This window comes from Haematobia irritans, chromosome 2, assembly GCF_050003625.1.
Source record: "Haematobia irritans isolate KBUSLIRL chromosome 2, ASM5000362v1, whole genome shotgun sequence".
Classification (NCBI taxonomy): Eukaryota; Metazoa; Arthropoda; class Insecta; order Diptera; family Muscidae; genus Haematobia; species Haematobia irritans.
Window position 1 is genome coordinate 187,131,835 of NC_134398.1, and position 20,130 is coordinate 187,151,964.

A 20,130-nucleotide genomic window follows, 5' to 3' on the forward strand; every position below is an offset into this window, starting at 1 on the left:
CATAGTACACACCTTTATAAACGAATTGCGGCGAGAAAAAACTTGAACCGGCAAAATTGTTGCACAAAACAGAAAAAGGGGCAACAATAAGAATTATCGGTCTCACTCGCTCACTCGTATGTGTAAAATGCAACTGGTTTAGCACGTCTTCCCTTTCATGTACATACAATTCTGGAGAAAATTGCGCCAAAAAAGATTAAACAAAAAGAAACTTCACACACAAATTCTTGCAAATTGGAATAAAGAGTAGGGGGTAAAAACTCATGAAATTATACGCAAAGAAATGTTAGCAATTTTTTTTCTATCACATATTTATAAAAACCGAACGGAAATAAAATTACAAATTAAATGCCCATCTTGAAGATATTGCAAATAAATCTGAGATACATTTGACAATCTTTTCACCACTTACCAATTCGCAAGCCCAATGTAGAAGCACTTTCATTTGAAGATGGTTTGGTTTCACTACTCACTTTATATCTTTAAATAATTGTCTTTATTTTGCCAATGTTCTTTATTGAATTGTATTTTGTTGTTTTTTATTGAATTTACATTTAAATAAACAAAATTAAACTTTTTTAACCTAGCCCCACACTAGCACATATTCGTTGTGGTACAATTTAACGTAGTTTTTCATCCCTATTTAGCCCTTTTGCATGCCAGTAGTGTCAACTGTGATTGTTGACAGTTGTACATAAATCGATTTTCGATAAAACAAAATACCCATAGTGGAAATAAGTTTACTAGCTGATAACGCAGTTACATTATGTTATTGTCTCCATCGAGGAGTCCTATTTTCGTGTTTGGCACTGCAAATCCAAATGATTTCGACAATTAAATTTTTGTAGTGTTATTAAATTAAACCGTTGGTACTCTTTCATATAAGTTTTGATAAGATTTCATTAAAATATTTTGAGTTTCGGTTTGAAACCCGTTTTAAAGACCGGTATGCACCTCTAAACTGTATTATTGGCATGAAACAGGAATTTTCAAAAGAGAATAACGCATTTATGTAGCTATTGCGTAAACTACTGTTGCATGCCAATAAAGCAGTTTTGCCGTGTGTCTCTGGTAAAAAATGTAAACAATCGATAACATAGACGTCCGAAAATTTCGCATTCAAAAGCAGAAATTTTGCAAAATCTAGTGAAGCTTTTGATATTTGTAACAAATTGTAAAAATTTCTTTGAAAATTTATTTTGCAAGCCGATAAGGCAGTTTTCTTTTGGGAGATATTAATCATTTTGAGCACGAAATTTTAGCAAAAATAGCTACGTATTTCTCATTAGTAACAATTTCTTAATGTGTGATTAGGGCGGGAGTCACCGTGGTGCAATGGTTAGCATGCCCGCCTTGCATACACAAGGTCGTGGGTTCCATTCCTGCTACGACCGAACACCAAAAATTTTTCAGCGGTGGATTATCTCACCTCAGTAATGCTGGTGACATTTCTGAGGGTTTCAAAGCTTCTCTAAGTGGTTTCACTGGAATGTGGAACGCCGTTCGGACTCGGCTATAAAAAGGAGGTCCCTTGTCATTGAGCTTAATGGCGTTTTCTTTTCTTGTAAAAAATGCACACTTTTTTTGCATTTTGCCCGGAAAATGTTCTTTTCTAAAAAAACAGGCAAAAGTGCGAAAAGGCTTCGAATTCTGTTGTGAAAATAGCGCCACGCATAGAGGCAAATTACGGGCATTTTCAGCACTGCCAACAAACGAGAGTGCTGCGATTGCCCTGTTTCCTTCTTTGAATTCTTTTCTGCCCGCTGAAATGATAGCATTTTTTTAGGTTTCTGGTAACATTTTAAAAATGCGCATTCTGTACAGACAAAATGAAGGCAAAGCACTTTTTTCAGAAAAGAAAACACCATAACATGGAATCGGGCAGCACTCAGTGATAAGAGAGAAGTTCACCACTGTGGTATCACAATGGACTGAATAGTCTAAGTGAGCCTGATACATCGGGCTGCCACATAACCTAACCTAACCTAGGGCGGAAGTGTGTCGGTAAGGTAGTTGCTTGCACCTCTTGCGAATATGTAATTTTAATCATGCGAGCAAAAGTTTCCTCATTCTGTTGTAATCGACTTACTTTATTTTCTCCATAAAGGTATAGGAAACATATAACCATTATTTCTACCACCTTCATGGACAAATCCCCCCCAAAGCCCCAACTGTATTATCGGCATGTAGTTAAATGTCCTTTTAAATAATAAATTTATTAATCTATATCCCTATGAAATCAACAGTGGTATTCACATAATTTTCGCGAGCTTACTGCGATAACGCAGATAATGTGAGCAATCGATAACATCGTCCTAACGAAACATATTCGCAAACAAAAATAACTATGCATTTGTAATTAGTAGAATAAGATACCTTTGCATGCCTATAATACAGTGTTACAATGTATTCCCTATAACAGTCGATAATTTTCGGATTTTTCGTTTGTATACCAATAACACAGTGTTACCATGTGCCTTCTATGACAGTCGATAATTGTTGAATTTTTCGTTTGTATTCCAATAACACAGTGTTACAACGTATTCCCAATAACAGTCGGTGATTTTCGGTTTTTCGTTTGCATGCCGATAACCCAGGGTTACAACGTATTCCCTATAACAGTAGATGTTTTTCGGTTTTTCGTCTGTATGCCGATAACACAATGTTACAACGTATTCCCTATAACGGTCGATGATTTTCGGTTTTTCGTTTGTATGGGTAGGTACTATGTTCGGTTTTCGAGTTGAAAACCACTTTATTTTCGCGATTACTTTTCCTTAAATAACCAAAATTATAAATGAAAACAAACTTATTCCTGTAAAGTCTTGCCGAAATCTAGAGGAACAAGAAACTACGCATCAATTGAGTTAATTTGTCTGCTTTATATTGAACTGTTTTAATAAAGTAACCACGAAAATTTCAACGCGAAAAGCGAACATAGTACTTACCTTATAGTGATAACCCAGTGTTACAGTGTATTCCCTATAGGTTAGGTATAGTGGCAGCCCGATATTTCAGGCTCACTTAGACTATTCAGTCCATTGTGATACCACAGTGGTGAACTTCTCTCATATCACTGAGTGCTGCCCGATTCTATGTTAAGATCAATAACAGGGGACCTCCTTTTTATAGCAGAGTCCGAACGGCGTTCCACATTGCAGTGAACCCACTTAGAGAAGCTTTGAAACACCCAGAAATGTCACCAGCATTATGCGCTTTACAGACTATCAGTTATTCCGGACGGAATGTCGGTGTTTGTAAAGAATCTTACAGTGTGTCGGATCGATACGACATGTCAGCGATGACTAAATAATCGGTAAATGTGTTATCGATCCCATAAACATGCAGCAGTATCGATTATGCCTTCGGACTTAACTTATATGTGCACAATATATGGGATATGTTCGACACGAGCACTGTCGTCCGGAATAACTGATAGTCTATAAAGCGCATTACTGAGGTGGGATAATCCACCGCAGAAAACTTTTTGGTGTTCGGTCGAAGCAGGAATCGAACCCACGACCATTGCACCACGGTGGTTCCCTATTCCCTATAACAGTCGATGATGTTTTGACTTTTCGTTTGTATGGCGATAACATAGTGTTGCATGTATTTCGTAGGGAAGAATAATGTAAACAAGGCCTTGCGAAATTTTCGGTTGCAAAAACTCCAGTGCATTTCTTATTTTCTAGTCTGGCGATAATTAAGCCCAGTATGCACCTCTAAGAAATTTCCGCTGCCCATAACATAAGGCATTGCTATATTTAGTAAGGAAAATTCCAAGAGGTGTTATTATCGATTGTTTATATTTTGCTATCATAAGAAATGCAAAGGAAAACTGCTTTCTAGGAAAACTTCTTTTCGGTAGAATGACTTTAAACTGTAAACAATCGATAACAACATGTTGTAGACTTTTGATTGGTATATATGGGAGCATGGGAGCCACCGCGGTGCAATGGTTAGCATGCCCGCCTTGCATCGGGCTGCTACCTAACCTAACCTAACTATATACAGCAATGCCGACCTTTAATTGTTATGTTAATACACTTGGATATGTTCGCATGTCTAGGGAGCCTCTAACATGATTGTTATCGATAACATTGTACAATCGATTATTATCGTGAGATTGTCATCGTTTAAGCAAAATTTGACACATTGGAACGGCAATAACAAATCCTGGATTTTGGGTGAAAATATACCAATTCTATCCAAGATCTTAACACAAAAATTACTCAAAGATGGGGCGACGCTCCATTAATACCACTAAAAGTGGTAAATATATGAATCCCACTGACCAAGCAAGTAAGTACATTAGATGGATACTGATACATCCTTGGCCAAAGGCCGCCTGCAAATTTCACTGATGAACTTTTTCCAACATTGAACTATAGGAAAGGAGGCTCGCAAAAAGGAATTAAAAAAGAATAAGAAACAAAGACAAATGGTTAGAGCAGCTGTGCTGAAAAATAAAGATCCCGGACAAATATTAGAGGAAATGGAGAAAATTGATGAAATGGGTATATATCATACATCACCACATTGTGTGCTTACTAATAGACCTTTACTACTTCTTCCATAGAATATAATGTGTTGCAGCCATCACCACTTAACGAAAAGGTTTTGAGGGATAAACGTAAAAAGCTCAAGGAAACTTTCGAAAGAGTTATGCGGCTTTATGTGAGTAGAATGTTCCAAGGTGATGTTCATCATATTACTATATCCTTTATCTGCCTTCTTTGCAGTATAATGATGATCCAGAACATTGGTCCGAATTGAAACGAAAAGAGGTTGAATACGAAAAGAAACGTCTAAAGAAACAGCAATACTATGAAAGTGTCAAACATGCCCAGAGTGTACAAATTGATGAGATTCCCTTACCCTCAAGTACACAAACCCCAGCTGCGGGTGGAGCTCCTCCGTTTCCTGGACCCAAACGTTTACCTCCACCACCAACAGCTTTATCATTGCCACCATTTGCTCCTGGTGCTCCTCCAGGAGCTCTTAAAAAACTCAATGATCAGGTAAATATTGGACCATTACATTACCCACAAAAAAAATCAAAGCATTCTTACTCTATCATGTAGATAAGCAAACCCATAGATAAACCAGATGATCACAAACGTAAAGAAATAATTGGTGTTCCCGTTGGACCTCCTCCCGATTTGGCTGATATGTCTGATTTGGATACAGATGCCGAAGACAATGAAGTGGTCTTAAAGAAATATGTTTCCAAATCGAAATCATCCAAACCTGTACCCAAACCTAATTCCCTGCAACAAAGAATGTTAGCTATATCAGGTCAAAATATCGACGATTTTATGAAAGAAATGGAAAATGTTCACAAGAAAAAGGTGGCTGCTAGTCGAGGAGAGAGTGATAAGACCGGTGATGATGCTAAAGGCAAAAGAAATGACAAGGATGCTGATGGTCATGATGGTGATGATGATGACGATGAAGATGATGATGAGGACAAAACCGATTTATCAGAGTGTAGTTTTAGCGATGAAGAAGATGATGATGAAGACAGTGATACGGCAAAAAGAAAGCGCACCACCTCCAACTCAGAAGATACATCTGCTATACCTACACCTGCTGCCGTTTCAGCAGCAGCTGTCCCTATGCCTGTGGCTATTGCTTTACCAAATATACCAGCTCCTCCCCAACCTCACATATCATTGCATGGACCACCACCTATGATGTTTAGACCACCTCCCAGACCGCCGGCTATGCATGGATTTGGAATTCGTATGCCTCCTGGTCCACCACCACGCCCGGGAATGGGTGGTATGCCACGTATGGGAATTCGTATACCAGGACCACCTCCCGGCTTACCACCACGAATGGCCCAACACCACAAAATGCAACAACAACTGCAGAATAAGGACAGTAAGGGTGTAACAACTATCACAGCGAAACCTCAAATTAGGTGGGTATATATTTTTATTGTGGGATAAATTCGGTAGACAAACGCCAATAGAAAATCACTCGATGAAATGAAAATTGCTAAAGATTATTAATCGAGAAACTATTTTGGAAAGCTCAATGCATTAACATTTTCATACGTCTTTCTTGCGGTTTCGCCTTTATGGATGAAAAATGGAAAATATAGAAGAGAAAACTCTTTATTAGTGTCCTCAAAATTTCAAAATTCCTATGAAGATCCTCAAAAAAATCAAATTTTTATATGAAAAACTTATTTAGGCCATATCTCCTTCAATATGAGTGAGCCCCAGAGGGAAAAGGACGTTAACTAGGGAAAACCCCCAAAAATTCAAAAATCCTATGAAAATCCTTAAAAAATTCAAATTTTTATATGAAAAACTTTTTTTGGCCATAACTCCTTAAATTTTCGTCCTAGAGCGAAAAGGACGTTAATTCATGACCAACCCCCAAAAATCGTAATTTATGAAAATCCTCGAAAAATTAAAATTTTTATATGAAAAACTTATTTGGGCCATATCTCCTAAAATATGCGTCCTAAATCGAAAAAAAAATTGAAAAAATCAACAATTTAAAATATTTGGAATTGAAAATAAAATAATTTATAAAAATTAATATAATTTAGACTAGTTAAAACAAATTAAATTATATTAAAATAAATTAATTTACAATAATATTACTATTACTAATATCTACTATTCACAGGACTTATTTCAATTATATTAAGTTTTCAAATTTCAAACTTGCAAATTTTCATTACAGAATTTTAAGAGCCGATGTTACACAAATTAAATTATATTAAAATATTATAATTAATACTAAATATTCACAGAATTTATTTCAATTTCATTAATTTATCAAATTTTTATTACAGAAATTTGAGTGCCGATGTCACACGTTTTGTACCATCAACGCTTCGAGTGAAACGAGACGATTCACGAAAACCAAATCGTACGAAGCCCTTCACTCAAGAGTCAACCGCAAGACCTGCAGAATCGAATAATGCTGCCTCTAAAGATGATGCCTACATACAGTTCATGAGTGAGATGCAGGGATTATTGTAGGATATGAATACGGATAGTCAACGTACAATTTTATAGAATAATAAATGAGCGTAATGAGAAAGTTAATGAAGAAAATATAAAGATATATGATTTTATGTCGATTATTTATTAGAAAATTAGAAACATAGGATGTCAGTACAAAAAACTCCATGCCAGGATTTTCTATTTGGCGTAATAATGAACAATTACAGAATACGATTTAAACAATGGACTGAATAGTCTAAGTGAGCCTGAAACTAAATTGGGCTGCCACTTTAACCTAACCTAACCTAACCTAACCTAAACATCGAATATGAACTTGGTATTCTCAGGAAGCATTTGAAATTTTACAAACACATAATCATCAATTTTTTTTCCTTTGAAAAGTATTTGTTTGATGATAGAGGTACGATATGTTGTTTTATAAAAAATATGTTAGCCCATAATATGTATCAATTAATATATGCTAGTAAGTACGTTTCATTTTCTGTTTCAACAGCTATGAATAGAAGATGGCCTAACCTAACCTAACCATTTTATTTATTACTCAAGCAAATCCCAGAATGAAATAAGTAAAAAGGCAGTTAAACCTTTCCTGAAAATTTTTACCTAAATTATCCAAAACACCTAATTCCTTGCTACGATCATAGCCTAGAAATTACTCCAAACAGTAAGCCCTCAAGTGATGTCAGGTAAGTATGTAAAATATTCAACAATGTATATTAGTACCTCTTAAACCTTCTGTAGTAGTCGTTTTCTTAATAACCCCAGATAGCTACTTTAGATGTTTTAGGCAAAATTGAAAAAGATGTATGTCATAAAAGTCTTTTCAATTCATAATCCTTTTGAGTTTTTCCTATTTTGCAAAATTCTTTTATTTTTGCCACATCCCAAAAAATTGGTCTTTTTCTGAATGTTGACAGTCGTAGTAGTAATCTGGCATGACTTTTATTGATGTCATAATTTCTTTGGTATGCTCTTCTTGTTTGCTTCAATTAGGAATTTCCAGTTCAAAAATAAATTACGTTTTCTAGGAATATTGGTCTTTTCTAAAAAATGGTGGGTGTAGTTTTATTGCCATTTTCAGTTTAAAAAGTTTTTCTTTTTCATATTTTTTCTCTCATTGTTTTAAATACTAAAATCCATGGAAAAATCGAAAATTCCATTTGCAGTTCTTATTTGTAAAAAAGTGCAATTTTTCAAAATTTTATTCCTATCGAAAATTTTCTCAAAATTTTATTTCTATAGAAAATTTTCTCAAAATTTTATTTCTATAGAAAATTTTGTCAAAATTGTATTTCTATAGAAAATTTTCTCAAAATTTTATTTCTATAGAAAATTTTGTCAAAATTTTATTTCTATAGAAAATTTTCTCAAAGTTTTATATCTACAGAAAATGTTGTCAAAATTTTACTTCTATAGAATATGTTGTCAAAATTTTATTTCTATAGAAAATTTTGTCAAAATTTTATTTCTATAGAAAATTTTGTCAAAACTTTATTTCTATAGAAAATTTTGACAAAATTTTATTTCTATAGAAAATTTTGAAAAAATTTTATTTCTATAGAAAATTTTGACAAAATTTTATTTCTATAAAAAATATTCTCAAAGTTTTATTTCTATAGAAAATTTTGTCAACATTTTATTTCTATAAAAAATTTTGTCAACATTTTATTTCTATAGAAAAATTTCCCAAAATTTTGTCAAAATTTTATTTCTATAGAAAATTTTGTCAAGTTTTTTTGTCAAAATTTTATTTCTATAGAAAATGTTCTCAAAATTTTATTTCTTACAAAATTTTGACAAAACTTTATTTCTGTAGAAAATTTTCTAAAAATTTTATTTCTATAGAAAATTTTGTAAATTTTTTTGTCAAAATTTTATTTCTATAGAAAATTTTGTAAAAATTTTATTTCTATAGAAAATTTTGTCAAAATTTCTATAGAAAATGTTGTCAAAATTTTATATCTATAGAAAATTTATTCAAAGTTTTATTTCTATAGAAAATGTTGTCACAATTCCATTTCAATAGAAAATTTTCTCAAAATTTTATTTCTATAGAAAATTTTTTCAAAATTTTATTTCCATAATTTTTTTTTTTAATTTTATTTCTATAGAAAATTTTCTCAAAACTTTATTTCTATAAAAATTTTTCTCAAAATTTTATTTCTATAGAAAATTTTGTCAAAATTTTATTTCTATAGAAAATTTTGTCAAAATTTTATTTCTATAGAAAATTTTGGAAATTTGTCAAAATTTTATTTCTATAGAAAATTTGTCAAAATTTTATTTCTATAGAAAATTTTGTCAAAATTTTATTTCTATAGAAAATTTTGTCAAAATTTTATTTCTACAGAAAATTTTTTCAAAATTTTATTTCCATAATTTTTTTTTTTTAATTTTATTTCTGTAGAAAATTTTCTCAAAACTTTATTTCTATAAAAATTTTTCTCAAAATTTTATTTCTATAGAAAATTTTGTCAAAATTTTATTTCTATCGAAAATTTTGTCAAAATTTTATTTCTATAGAATATTTTGTCAAAGTTTTATTTCTACAGAAAATTTTGTCAAAATTTTATTTCTATAGAAAATTTTGTCAAAATTTTATTTCTACAGAAAATTTTGACAAAATTTTATTTATATAGAAAATTTTGACAAAATTTTATTTCTATAGAAAATTTTGTCAAAATTGTATATGAATAGAAAATTTTCTCAAAATTTTATTTCTATAGAAAATTTTTTCAAAATTTTATTTCTATAGAAAATTTTGTCAAAATTTTATTTCTATAGAAAATTTTGTCAAAATTTTATTTCTATAGAAAATTTTGTCAAAATTTTATTTCGATAGAAAATTTTGTCAAAATTTTATTTCTATAGAATATTTTGTCAAAGTTTTATTTCTATAGAAAATTTTGTCAAAATTTTATTTCTATAGAAAATTTTGTCAAAATTTTATTTCTATAGAAAATTTTGTCAAAATTTTATTTCTATAGAAAATTTTTTCAAAATTTTATTTCCATAATTTTTTTTTTTATTTTATTTCTATAGAAAATTTTCTCAAAACTTTATTTCTATAAAAATTTTTCTCAAAATTTTATTTCTATAGAAAATTTTGTCAAAATTTTATTTCTATAGAAAATTTTGTCAAAATTTTATTTCTATAGAAAATTTTGGAAATTTGTCAAAATTTTATTTCTATAGAAAATTTGTCAAAATTTTATTTCTATAGAAAATTTTCTCAAAATTGTATTTCTATAGAAAATTTTGTCAAAGTTTTATTTCTATAGAAAATTTTGTCAAAATTTTATTTCTATAGAAAATTTTGTCAAAATTTTATTTCTATAGAAAATTTTCTCAAAACTTTATTTCTATAAAAAATTTTCTCAAAACTTTATTTCTATAGAAAATTTTGTCAAAATTTTATTTCTATAGAAAATTTTGGAAATTTGTCAAAATTTTATTTCTATAGAAAATTTTCTCAAAATTGTATTTCTATAGAAAATTTTCTCAAAATTTTAATTCAATTAATTTTTTAATTAACTTTGGTGATTGATGCTATAATTTCTTTGATTGAAGACATTTCAATTAAATATTAATTGGATCAAGTAATCTCGTGATTGAAGACAAAAAAATATTTTTTGTGTGTAGCTCCCGATTTTCCGAAATGTGGCATTCAAAACTTTGTTTATTAACCGCTCTTACTCAAAGTGATCTTCTATAGTATCGAATCATCGAAATCGGCTCAGATTTAGATAAAGCTCCCCTATATATGTATCGCCCAATTTTCCTAAATTTAGCCATAACGGCCTTATATTTAACTGATCTTAATCAAATTTAGCACAAGGTAACCTTTTGTGGTATTAAGGGTATGATATAGTCGGTGATATTTTTTCTGCGTATTAAGAGTTAAACAATTTTAGAAATTGCAAACATAGCAATAACATGCCCGGTTCTAAAGATTTTCTCTTTACACTAATTTGGTATTGATTCCGAGCCAAAGAAGCGGAGGATTGAAGTAAGGATACCTTTAAGACACAATTCTCTTTTAAAAATCGCTAATATTATTTAAAATATAATTTATTGAAAATAACTAACGTGAATATTTTACAGAAATAAAATTTTGACAAAATTTTCTATAGAAATAAAATGTTGACAAAATTTTCGATAGTAATAAAATTTTGACAAAATTTTATATAGAAATAAAATTTTGACAAAATTATCTATAGAAATAAAATTTTGACGAAATTTTCTATAGAAATAAAATTTTGACAAAATTATCTATAGAAATAAAATTTTGACAAAATTTTCAATTTCAATTTCTTATAGAAATAAAATTCTATAGAAAAAATTTTTATATAAATAAAATTTTGACAAAATTTTCTATAGAAATAAAATTTTGACAAAATTTTCTATAGAAATAAAATTTTGACAACATTTTCTATACAAATAAAATTTTGACAAAATTTTCTACATAAATAAAATTTTTGATTTTCTATAGAAATAAAATTTTGTTAAAATTTTCAATAGAAATAAAATTTTGTTAAAATTTTCTATAGAAATATAGTTTTATTAAAATGTTCTATTGTGAAATAAAATTTTGTTAACATTTTCTACAGAAATAAAATTTTGATTTTCTATAGAAATAAAATTTTGACAAAATTTTATATAGAAATAAAATTTTTACAAAATTTTCTATAGAAATATAGTTTTATTAAAATCTATATATATAAAATTCAATCTATGTTTGTTTATTTGTTTGTTTGTTTGTATGTACCGAGTTGGCTCCGAAACGGCTGAACCGATTTACTTGAAACTTTCAGAGATCGTAGGGGGCGTTCATGTGGTGAAAATAGGGTACCTCATTTTTTGACACCTGGTCGCGGAGGGGGACCTCCCCTTCGTCGGACTTTTTGAAAATTGGACCAAAGTTGACCGATTTGCTTGAAATTTTCATTGAAGATTGGGGTTGGCATCTAGAGAAAGATCCGCTACTTTTTATTTCGATATTTGGTGGCGGAGGGGGGCCTCTCCTTTGTTCGACTTTTTTTAAAGTACAGTGAAAAAACTAAAATTCTCTAAATTATCTAAGATTTACAGAGAACATGTGGTGAGGTTATGGAATTAATATGGGGTACCCGATGATTTCATATGTGGAGGGGGACCTCCCCCTTGCCCTACTTTTTGAAACTTGGAACAAAATTAAGCGATTTGCTTGAAATTTTCATTGAATGTTGGGGTTGGCATGTAGACAAAAATACGCTACATTATTTTTCAATATTTGGTCGGGGAGGGGGACCACCCTTTGCCCAATTTTGTTTTTTTTTTTTTTGAAAGTTCAAACAAAACTAACCTCCCCCGACTTAAATTTTACAGAAAACATGGGATACGAAATTTATATCAGGTTCCTGACTTTTTTATAAAAATAAAAGGGCATAGGGAGACATCCGCTTCTCTTAAGTACATACAGAGAAACAATTAAACTTTACCGAGTTACTTGAAATTTACAGAGGACTGGGGAGAGATCGTAACCTCCGTCAACCGTAATAGTTGATACCTGATTTTGTGATATTTGGACGGAAGAGAGGCCGCCCCTTTAGGCTTATAATTTGATTGACATTTTCTGGGACGTTTACAAAAGATACGCTTTTCGACCTTTGGTCGGGGAGGAGGTCCTCCTCTAAAACTACAAAAAAAATTTAAGTCTTCTTGAAATTTACAAAAGCAGTGGGGGAAGGTTATGAACGAAGAGGCAACCTTCCTTGCCCCACACTTGAAGGAAAGTTTCAAGAATTTTCAAGGAAGGTAAAGGGTGTCGATATTGTATCGGGGAAAGTGACGTCCCTTTAAAACAATAGAGCACAATTTAAACATCTCCGATCTACTTGAAATTTACAGGGACGCGGCAGGAGGTGATTAAATTTATTAAATTTATACATGATTTTTAAATTCGTATATGATTTTTCGATAGCTGGTTGGGGAAGGGGAAAATTGAAATAAACTTTATCGATTTACTTCGATAGAATTTATAGGGACCATTGAGTAGTTGCGAAATTAATATAGGGTACGTGATAGTCCGATATCAGGTCGGAGTGGAGCGAAGGTGGGGAGAAGGTTCCCTTTTGTCCGTTTTTTTTTTTCTTAAATTGAAAGTAGAGGGTTGTCCGTAAATGGGAACTCGGTACATAATTTTATGATTTTTGTACAAGTTTCTGCCAGACTTCTTTTTAGTAAATAACTTAAATTTACATGAAATTGGCAGCCAACGTAGAGGGTGCATCATTTTAGCAAATGTTAATGTGGTAAAATTTTTTACTACTTTTGCTTTTTCCGATTTATTGGATGGGAAACAGTAATTCTTTGTATGTTATTATAATATAGTGCTTAATTTTCAGATATGTTGAGGAGAAGGATACCTTTCCTTGACAAACCCCACTTAAAATTCACAAGAAATATAGAAGATTGTCCAACTACTTGAATACAGAACATTATTAAAAAAATTGGAGGAAAGGGTACACCCTCTCCCGCCGTATTTGTACCTATAAACGAAAAATCAAGTAGTCCGATTTGTTTAAAAGAATTGAAATCTTTTCGAATTTGTTTTCAGCACGAAGGATATAGTTGACTAAGTTAATGCAAAATGTTCCTCCAAATACGCTTCGGAAGGCGCAGCGAAGCGGGCCGGGTTATGCTAGTTGTCTATAGAAATAAAGTTTTGTTAAAATTTTCTATAGAAATAAAATTTTGTTAAAATTTTTTAGAAATAAAATTTTGACAAAATTTTCTATAGAAATAAAATTTTGACAAAATTTTCTACAGAAATAAAATTTCGATTTTTTATAGAAATAAAATTTGGCAAAATTTTCTTTAGAAATGAAATTTTGACAAAATTTTCTATAGAAATAAAGTTTTGTTAAAATTTTCTATAGAAATAAAATTTTGTTAAAATTTTCTATAGAAATATAGTTTTATTGTGAAATAAAATTTTGTTAACATTTTCTACAGAAATAAAATTTTGATTTTCTATAGAAATAAAATTTTGGCAAAATTTTCTGTAGAAATAAAATTTTGTTAAATTTTTCTATAGAAATAAAATTTTGACAAAATTTTATATAGAAATAAAATTTTTACAAAATTTTCTATAGAAATAAAGTTTTGTTAAAATTTTCTATAGAAATAAAATTTTGACAAAATTTTCTATAGAAATAAAATGTTGACAAAATTTTCTATAGAAATAAAATTTTGTTAAAATTTTTTTTTGATAAAATTTTCTATAGAAATAAAGTTTTGTTAAAATTTTCTGTAGAAATAAAATTTTGACAAAATTTTCCATAGAAATAATATGTTGAAAAATTTTCTACAGAAATAAAATTTTGACAATATTTTTTATAGAAATAAAATTTTGACAAAATTTCCTATAGAAATAAAATGTTGACAAAATTTTATATAGAAATAAAATTTTGACAAAATTTTATATAGAAATAAAATTTTGACAAAATTTTCTATAGAATTAAAATTTTGTTGAGTGTTGAACCTGACTTCAGGATCCTTGGATCTTATAAATAAAAAAACCAAATCATCTTTAATCAAATTAAAATATATTATAATTATTATATTAATTAAATTAATATCAATTATCACAAATCTTAAAATAATAGAAATTAAATTTTACTATAGAATAAAATGTATATCAATGCAAATATTTATAATACTAGCAATTCCAGAAGAGACCTTTAGAAGACTTCCACTACTAAGCAAATTTAGCTTGTCCATAATATAATCTCTAAACCGCGAACTTTAGACATCATCACTTATTTGATTGGGATCGATGTGTTTCAAGCCCATCTTTTGCAGTTTTCGAATTTTATGCATTTTCGAAAAGAGTCGCTTTTTGAAGATCATTTGCTCGTTGATGTTAATCACTTCGGCCACATCATATTGGCTAATATTTTTGATGGTTTTAGTAATTAAGGTGTCCGTGAGATGTAACTTAACCTTGGACAAACGCATAAATTCCGCTGTACCCTTTCTCAACTCTTCTTTGTATATGAAAATCGTATAGGGTATGGAAAAATGATGATGGGTGGTCGATATTGAGGATGTCATTCCGGTGGGTTGATGTGTTGTCATAAATGAGGATGGTTCACGCTTTAAACAATTCGAAGACATTACGAAGCGATATTTATAACAATTGCGTATTGTAGAATTAAGCTTAACAGGAACTCGGAGTAGGCAGAACAAGACACACTTTCTGTGGAATTGTCACTTCACTAATGACACAGCCATTGTGCACTGCTTCATCATTTATAGAGGGATAGGGAAGTGAAAAAAGGTAAATTTCAAAAAGGGCAGGTAAAACAAAATGACGATGACGAAAAATTTCCTATAATTTTGCTATTAGCAAAAATTCTCTGTTTGTTTAAAAGTGTCCTAAAACCAAACAATTTTAATCCATGCTAATCCTTTGGAATTGTCCAATTTCGCGAATCCATTTTTGTACAACCACACACAATTTTGGTTTAGGATATCATCGCTTCCTTCGAGGGGTTTTTCCTCTTTCGCTAATCTTTTAGAGATGGATTAATTTTTATTAACGCCATAATTTCAGAATTTATGAATGTGCAGTGTTTTGCAAACACCAGAGGATTAGCGATTCTATGAATTGCGATTCGATATTCTGTGACCATTGTTCTTAGAATATCGGTCATGTGGTATTTGAAAACAAAAAAAAAAAAAAAAAAAAATAAGTAAAATTCAAATATGGTATAATATACAATTCACTTTTTAAACACAATCTTTGAACATTTGCCAGAAAGTTCCATTTCTTTTTGAGAATTCTGAGAAATATAGGAAATTAATCCGATTGCCCAATTATATTTTTTTTCTTATGGAGAAGAGACAATGCATGTCCAGTAATGATTTCCTAGCTTGGCTTAGCAAAATAGAAAATTTTCTGAAAATTTTATTTCTATAGAACATTTTCTGAAAATTTTCTGAAAATTGTATTTCTATAGAAAATTTTCTGAAAATTTTATTTCCATAGAAAATTTTCTGAAAATTTTATTTCTATAGAAAATTTTCTGAAAATTTTATTTCTATAGAAAATTTTCTGAACATTTTATTTCTATAGAACATTTTCTGAACATTTTATTTCTATAGAAAATTTTCTGAAAATTTCATTTCTATAGAACATTTTCTGAAAATTTTATTTCTATAGAAAATTTTTTGAAAATTTTATTTTTATAGAAAATTTTCTGCAAAATTTACTTCTATAGAAAATTTTCTGAAAATTTTATTTCTATAGAAAATTTTATTTCTATAGAAAATTTTATTTCTATAGAAAATTTTCTCAAAATTTTATTTCTATAGAAAATTGTCTAAAAATTTTATTTCTATAGAAAATTTTCTGAAAATTTTACTTCTATAGAAAATTTTCTGAAAAATTTATTTCTATGGAAAATTTTCTGAAAATTTTATATCTATAGAAAATGTTCTGAAAATTTTATTTATATAGAAAATTTTCTGAAAAATTTATTTCTATTGAAAACTTTCTGAAAATTTTATTTCTATAGAAAATTTTCTGAAAATTTTATTTCTATAGAAAATTTTCTGAAAAATTTATTTCTATAGAAAATTTTCTGAAAATTGATTTCTATAGAAAATTTTCTGAAAATTTTATTTCTATAGAAATTTTTCTGAAAATTTTATTTCTATAGAAAATTTTATTTGTATAGAAAATTTTCTCAAAATTTTATTTCTATAGAAAATTTTCTGAAAATTTTATTTCATGTACGTTTGTTGTTTTTGTTTTTTGACCTTTTTGTTTATTACCTTCTGTTTTCTTTTTGTAAATTCAAGCTCGAGGTCAGAGTTTCATTTTCTGTTTTCTGTTTTATAATTTTTATAATGAATTATAAAAATAAAACAGAAAATAAAACTCAGACCTCGAGCTTGAATTTACAAAAAGAAAACAGAAGGTAAAATTTTATTTCTATAGAAAATTTTCTGAAAATTTTATTTCTATAGAAATTTTTCTGAAAAATTTATTTCTATGGAAAATTTTCTGAATATTTTATATCTATAGAAAATTTTCTGAAAATTTTATTTCTACAGTAAATTTTCTGAAAATTTTATTTCTATAGAACATTTTCTGAAAATTTTATTTCTATAGAAAATTTTCTGAAAATTTTATTTCTATAGAAAATTTTCTGAAAATTTTACTTCTATAGAAAATTTTCTGAAAATTTTATTTTTATAGAAAATTTTTGCAAAATTTTGCTACTATAGAAAATTTTCTGAAAGTTTTATTTCTATAGAAAATTTTATTTCTATAGAAAGTTTTCATAAAATTTTCGGAAATTTTATTTCTATAGAAAATTTTATTTCTAAAGAAAATTTTCGGAAAATTTTATTTCTATAGAAAATTTTTTGAACATTTTATTTATTTAGCAAAATTTCTAAAAATTTTATTTCTATAGAAAATTTTCTCAAAATTTTCTATATGCCATCAGCATTGGTTCTTCATATGTGATGCTATTTAAGTATTTCGGACTTAATTAAAAAAAGAAAATTTTTTAAATTGAAACCAAAAAATTTTGACTTTTATTTTTATTTAAGATCATTTTGAATGATACATGCAAATATTCTATAGCAAATCCGACATATGCTGAGAATTAGATCGGTACACTTCTCAAATATTTTTTGTGGAAATTTTCATTATTTTATCTTCCTTTCTGTTTTGGGAGCCACCGTGGTGCAATGGTTAATGGTTCAAACCAAACCAGTTTCGACCAAACACCAAAAAGTTTTTCATCGGTGGATTATTCCAACTCAGTACTGCTTATTTTTATAGAAAATTTTGTAAAAATGTTATTTCTTTAGAAAATTTTGTCAAAATTTTATTTTTACAGAAAATTTTGTCAAAATTTTATTTCTATAGGCATTTTTTGTCAAAATTTTATTTGTATAGAAAATTTTGTTAAAATTCTATTTCTATAGAAAATTTTGTTAAAAAATTTATTTCTATAGAAAATTTTGTCAAAAATATATTTTCATAGAAAATTTTATGAAAATTTTATTTTCATAGAAAATTTTGTCAAAAATTTATTTTCATAAAAATTTTATCAAAATTTTATTTTCATAGAGAATTTTGTAAAAATTTTTTTTTTTTATAGTCAAATCTTGCAAAATTCAATTTCTATAGAAAATTTCCCCAACATTTTATTTCTATAGAAGATTTTGTTAAAATTTTATTCATATAGAAAATTGTACCTCTTAATTTGAGAGTCAATCAATAAAAGTTTTTGATCAAATTGTCGAAGATCGTTGCCCGATTATAGACGTAAATATTAAAGATCTTTATTTTTATTTGTAAATAAAAACTTAAATCATAAAAATGTTTTTATTATGTTATTTTTATACAAAACTGAGTTCATTATGCTTCTCTTGATGCAATGTTAATTTTCTGTTCTTTATATAAAATTAATACTTTTGTTTTTAAGCAAAAAATTAGTTTGTTTTAATGTTATTTATATTAGAGATTTTTTGACGATTTTTAAAATAGAAGTGACGATTATGACGATTTTTTTCGGAAAAAAGTGACGATTTTTCTTGAAATTTTATTGGTAGCCCTTGAGCCTGAAATATCGGGCTGCCACTGTACCTAACCTAACCCAACCTTCCTTTCTGTGTTTTATACACAGTAAAAAAATAATTACAAAATTCATAAGAAAGTATAAACTCTTATACAATTACAAGAAAATTATTTCATCTATATGTAAAATACTTATAAATAAATAAATAATAATACTTATAAATAAATAAAATAAATAATTGATCGTTTCAATAGAAAAAAAAATAAGTCAGTAAAGTAGAACGTCTAGCGGGCCCAATATATCACACCCTAAACAACACCTATTGCATTAGGCAACATAACCATTTGTGGGGTTTCATGGATATATTTTCTATAGAAATAACATTTTCACAAAATTTTCTATAGAAATAAAATTTTGCAAGAATTTTATATAGAAATAAAATTTTACAAAAATTTTCTATAGAAATAAAAATTTACAAAAATTTTCTATAGAAATAAAATTTTGACAAACTTTTCTATAGAAATAAAATGTTGACAAAATTTTCTATAGAAATAAAATTTTGATAACATTTTCTATAGAAATAAAATTTTCCGAAAAATTTCTATACTTAAAGAGAATAATGTTTGGGATTTTCGGATTTTTTTTAAATTCAATATAGTGAACCGTTTTTAACTTATTCCAAAATATGTAGCGGAAGTGCCTTAACTTTGAAAAAATTAAGGCACTTGAAAGCTCAAAAATCGAGCTGATAGAAAAAAAGCCAAGTGCAGATTTGAATTCAGCGACCTCAAATTACTAAAAATTTGCTATAAATTTCAAATCGACACAAAAAAGTTAAATTTTGCTCCCCTGTGTAATAACTCAATTACGACCAAAATCAATAAATCTTATTATATATATAAAAATATATAAATATATATACAAAAATTAAAAACATTTTTGAAAGCTCCAATTAAATTAAATTAATTTTTTAATCAAGTAATTTTTTTTAGTTCTAATTAATTCTGTGATTGAGACTATCAGTTTTGGAATTGAAGTAATTTCAATTAAACAATTAATTAATTTCGTGAGTGAATAAACTTTTTTTCTATGTACGGTCATAGAAATTTATTCCCATTTTTAGTTCTTAAAAATTTTTGCCACATACATGGAATGAAACAACTTCATTAGGCTTGGAAACATTTATAAAAATCAACGAAAAAGACCTCATCTGAAGAGAAAAACAATCATGTTGGCACTCGTGCCAAACATAAAAGACCAACATTTGAATAAAATTTTACCAAACTTCTACCAAGTTAAAAAAAAAAATATTTTAAAGTTTTCGATTTTTTTTCTTCGAAAGAAAACATTTTTTGTGTGTTTTATAGAATATTTCGTCAACATTTAATTTCTATAGGAAATTTTGTCATCATTTTATTACTATAGACAATTTTGTCAACATATTATTTCTGCACAAAATTTTCAAAATTTTATTTCTATAGAAAATGTTAGAATTTTATTTTTATAGAAACTTTTATCAAAATTTTATTTTAATAGAATATTTGATCAAAATTTTA

At 28.2% G+C, this 20,130-nt stretch overlaps 3 protein-coding genes across 4 annotated transcripts in view; 1 reads left to right on the top strand and 2 right to left on the bottom strand.

Moving 5' to 3' along the window:
• The window catches only part of grp (serine/threonine-protein kinase grp), a 180,553-nt gene extending 179,917 nt beyond the window's left edge, over positions 1 to 636 (bottom strand). For both annotated transcript variants that reach the window (XM_075297040.1, XM_075297042.1), the window contains exon 1: positions 413 to 636. The gene's annotated coding sequence lies outside the window, so the exon portion shown is untranslated. The remainder of the gene's footprint in view (positions 1 to 412) is intronic.
• A 3,490-nt stretch (positions 637 to 4,126) lies between these two features.
• LOC142226816 (uncharacterized) lies at positions 4,127 to 7,509 on the top strand. Its single transcript, XM_075297043.1, has 6 exons — positions 4,127 to 4,302; positions 4,392 to 4,517; positions 4,580 to 4,677; positions 4,743 to 5,021; positions 5,085 to 5,926; positions 6,815 to 7,509. The coding sequence occupies exons 1-6, from the start codon at positions 4,239 to 4,241 to the stop codon at positions 7,002 to 7,004; spliced, it is 1,599 nt and encodes a 532-aa protein (XP_075153158.1). The 5' UTR covers positions 4,127 to 4,238; the 3' UTR covers positions 7,005 to 7,509.
• A 7,207-nt stretch (positions 7,510 to 14,716) lies between these two features.
• Positions 14,717 to 15,095, bottom strand: LOC142224411 (uncharacterized). The gene has a single exon (XM_075294185.1). It carries the CDS (start codon positions 15,084 to 15,086, stop codon positions 14,778 to 14,780), a length of 309 nt encoding a protein of 102 aa, XP_075150300.1. The 5' UTR covers positions 15,087 to 15,095; the 3' UTR covers positions 14,717 to 14,777.
• Between the last annotated feature and the right edge of the window lie 5,035 nt (positions 15,096 to 20,130).

Coding starts and splice junctions, on each gene's coding strand:
- LOC142226816 (XM_075297043.1), top strand. CDS start 4,239: ATGGGGCGACGCTCCATTAATACCACTAAAAGTGGTAAATATATGAAT. Junction 4,518..4,579: donor GGAGAAAATTGATGAAATGG/GTATATATCATA, acceptor CTTCTTCCATAG/AATATAATGTGTTGCAGCCA. Junction 5,022..5,084: donor TTAAAAAACTCAATGATCAG/GTAAATATTGGA, acceptor TCTATCATGTAG/ATAAGCAAACCCATAGATAA.
- LOC142224411 (XM_075294185.1), bottom strand. CDS start 15,086: ATGACATCCTCAATATCGACCACCCATCATCATTTTTCCATACCCTAT.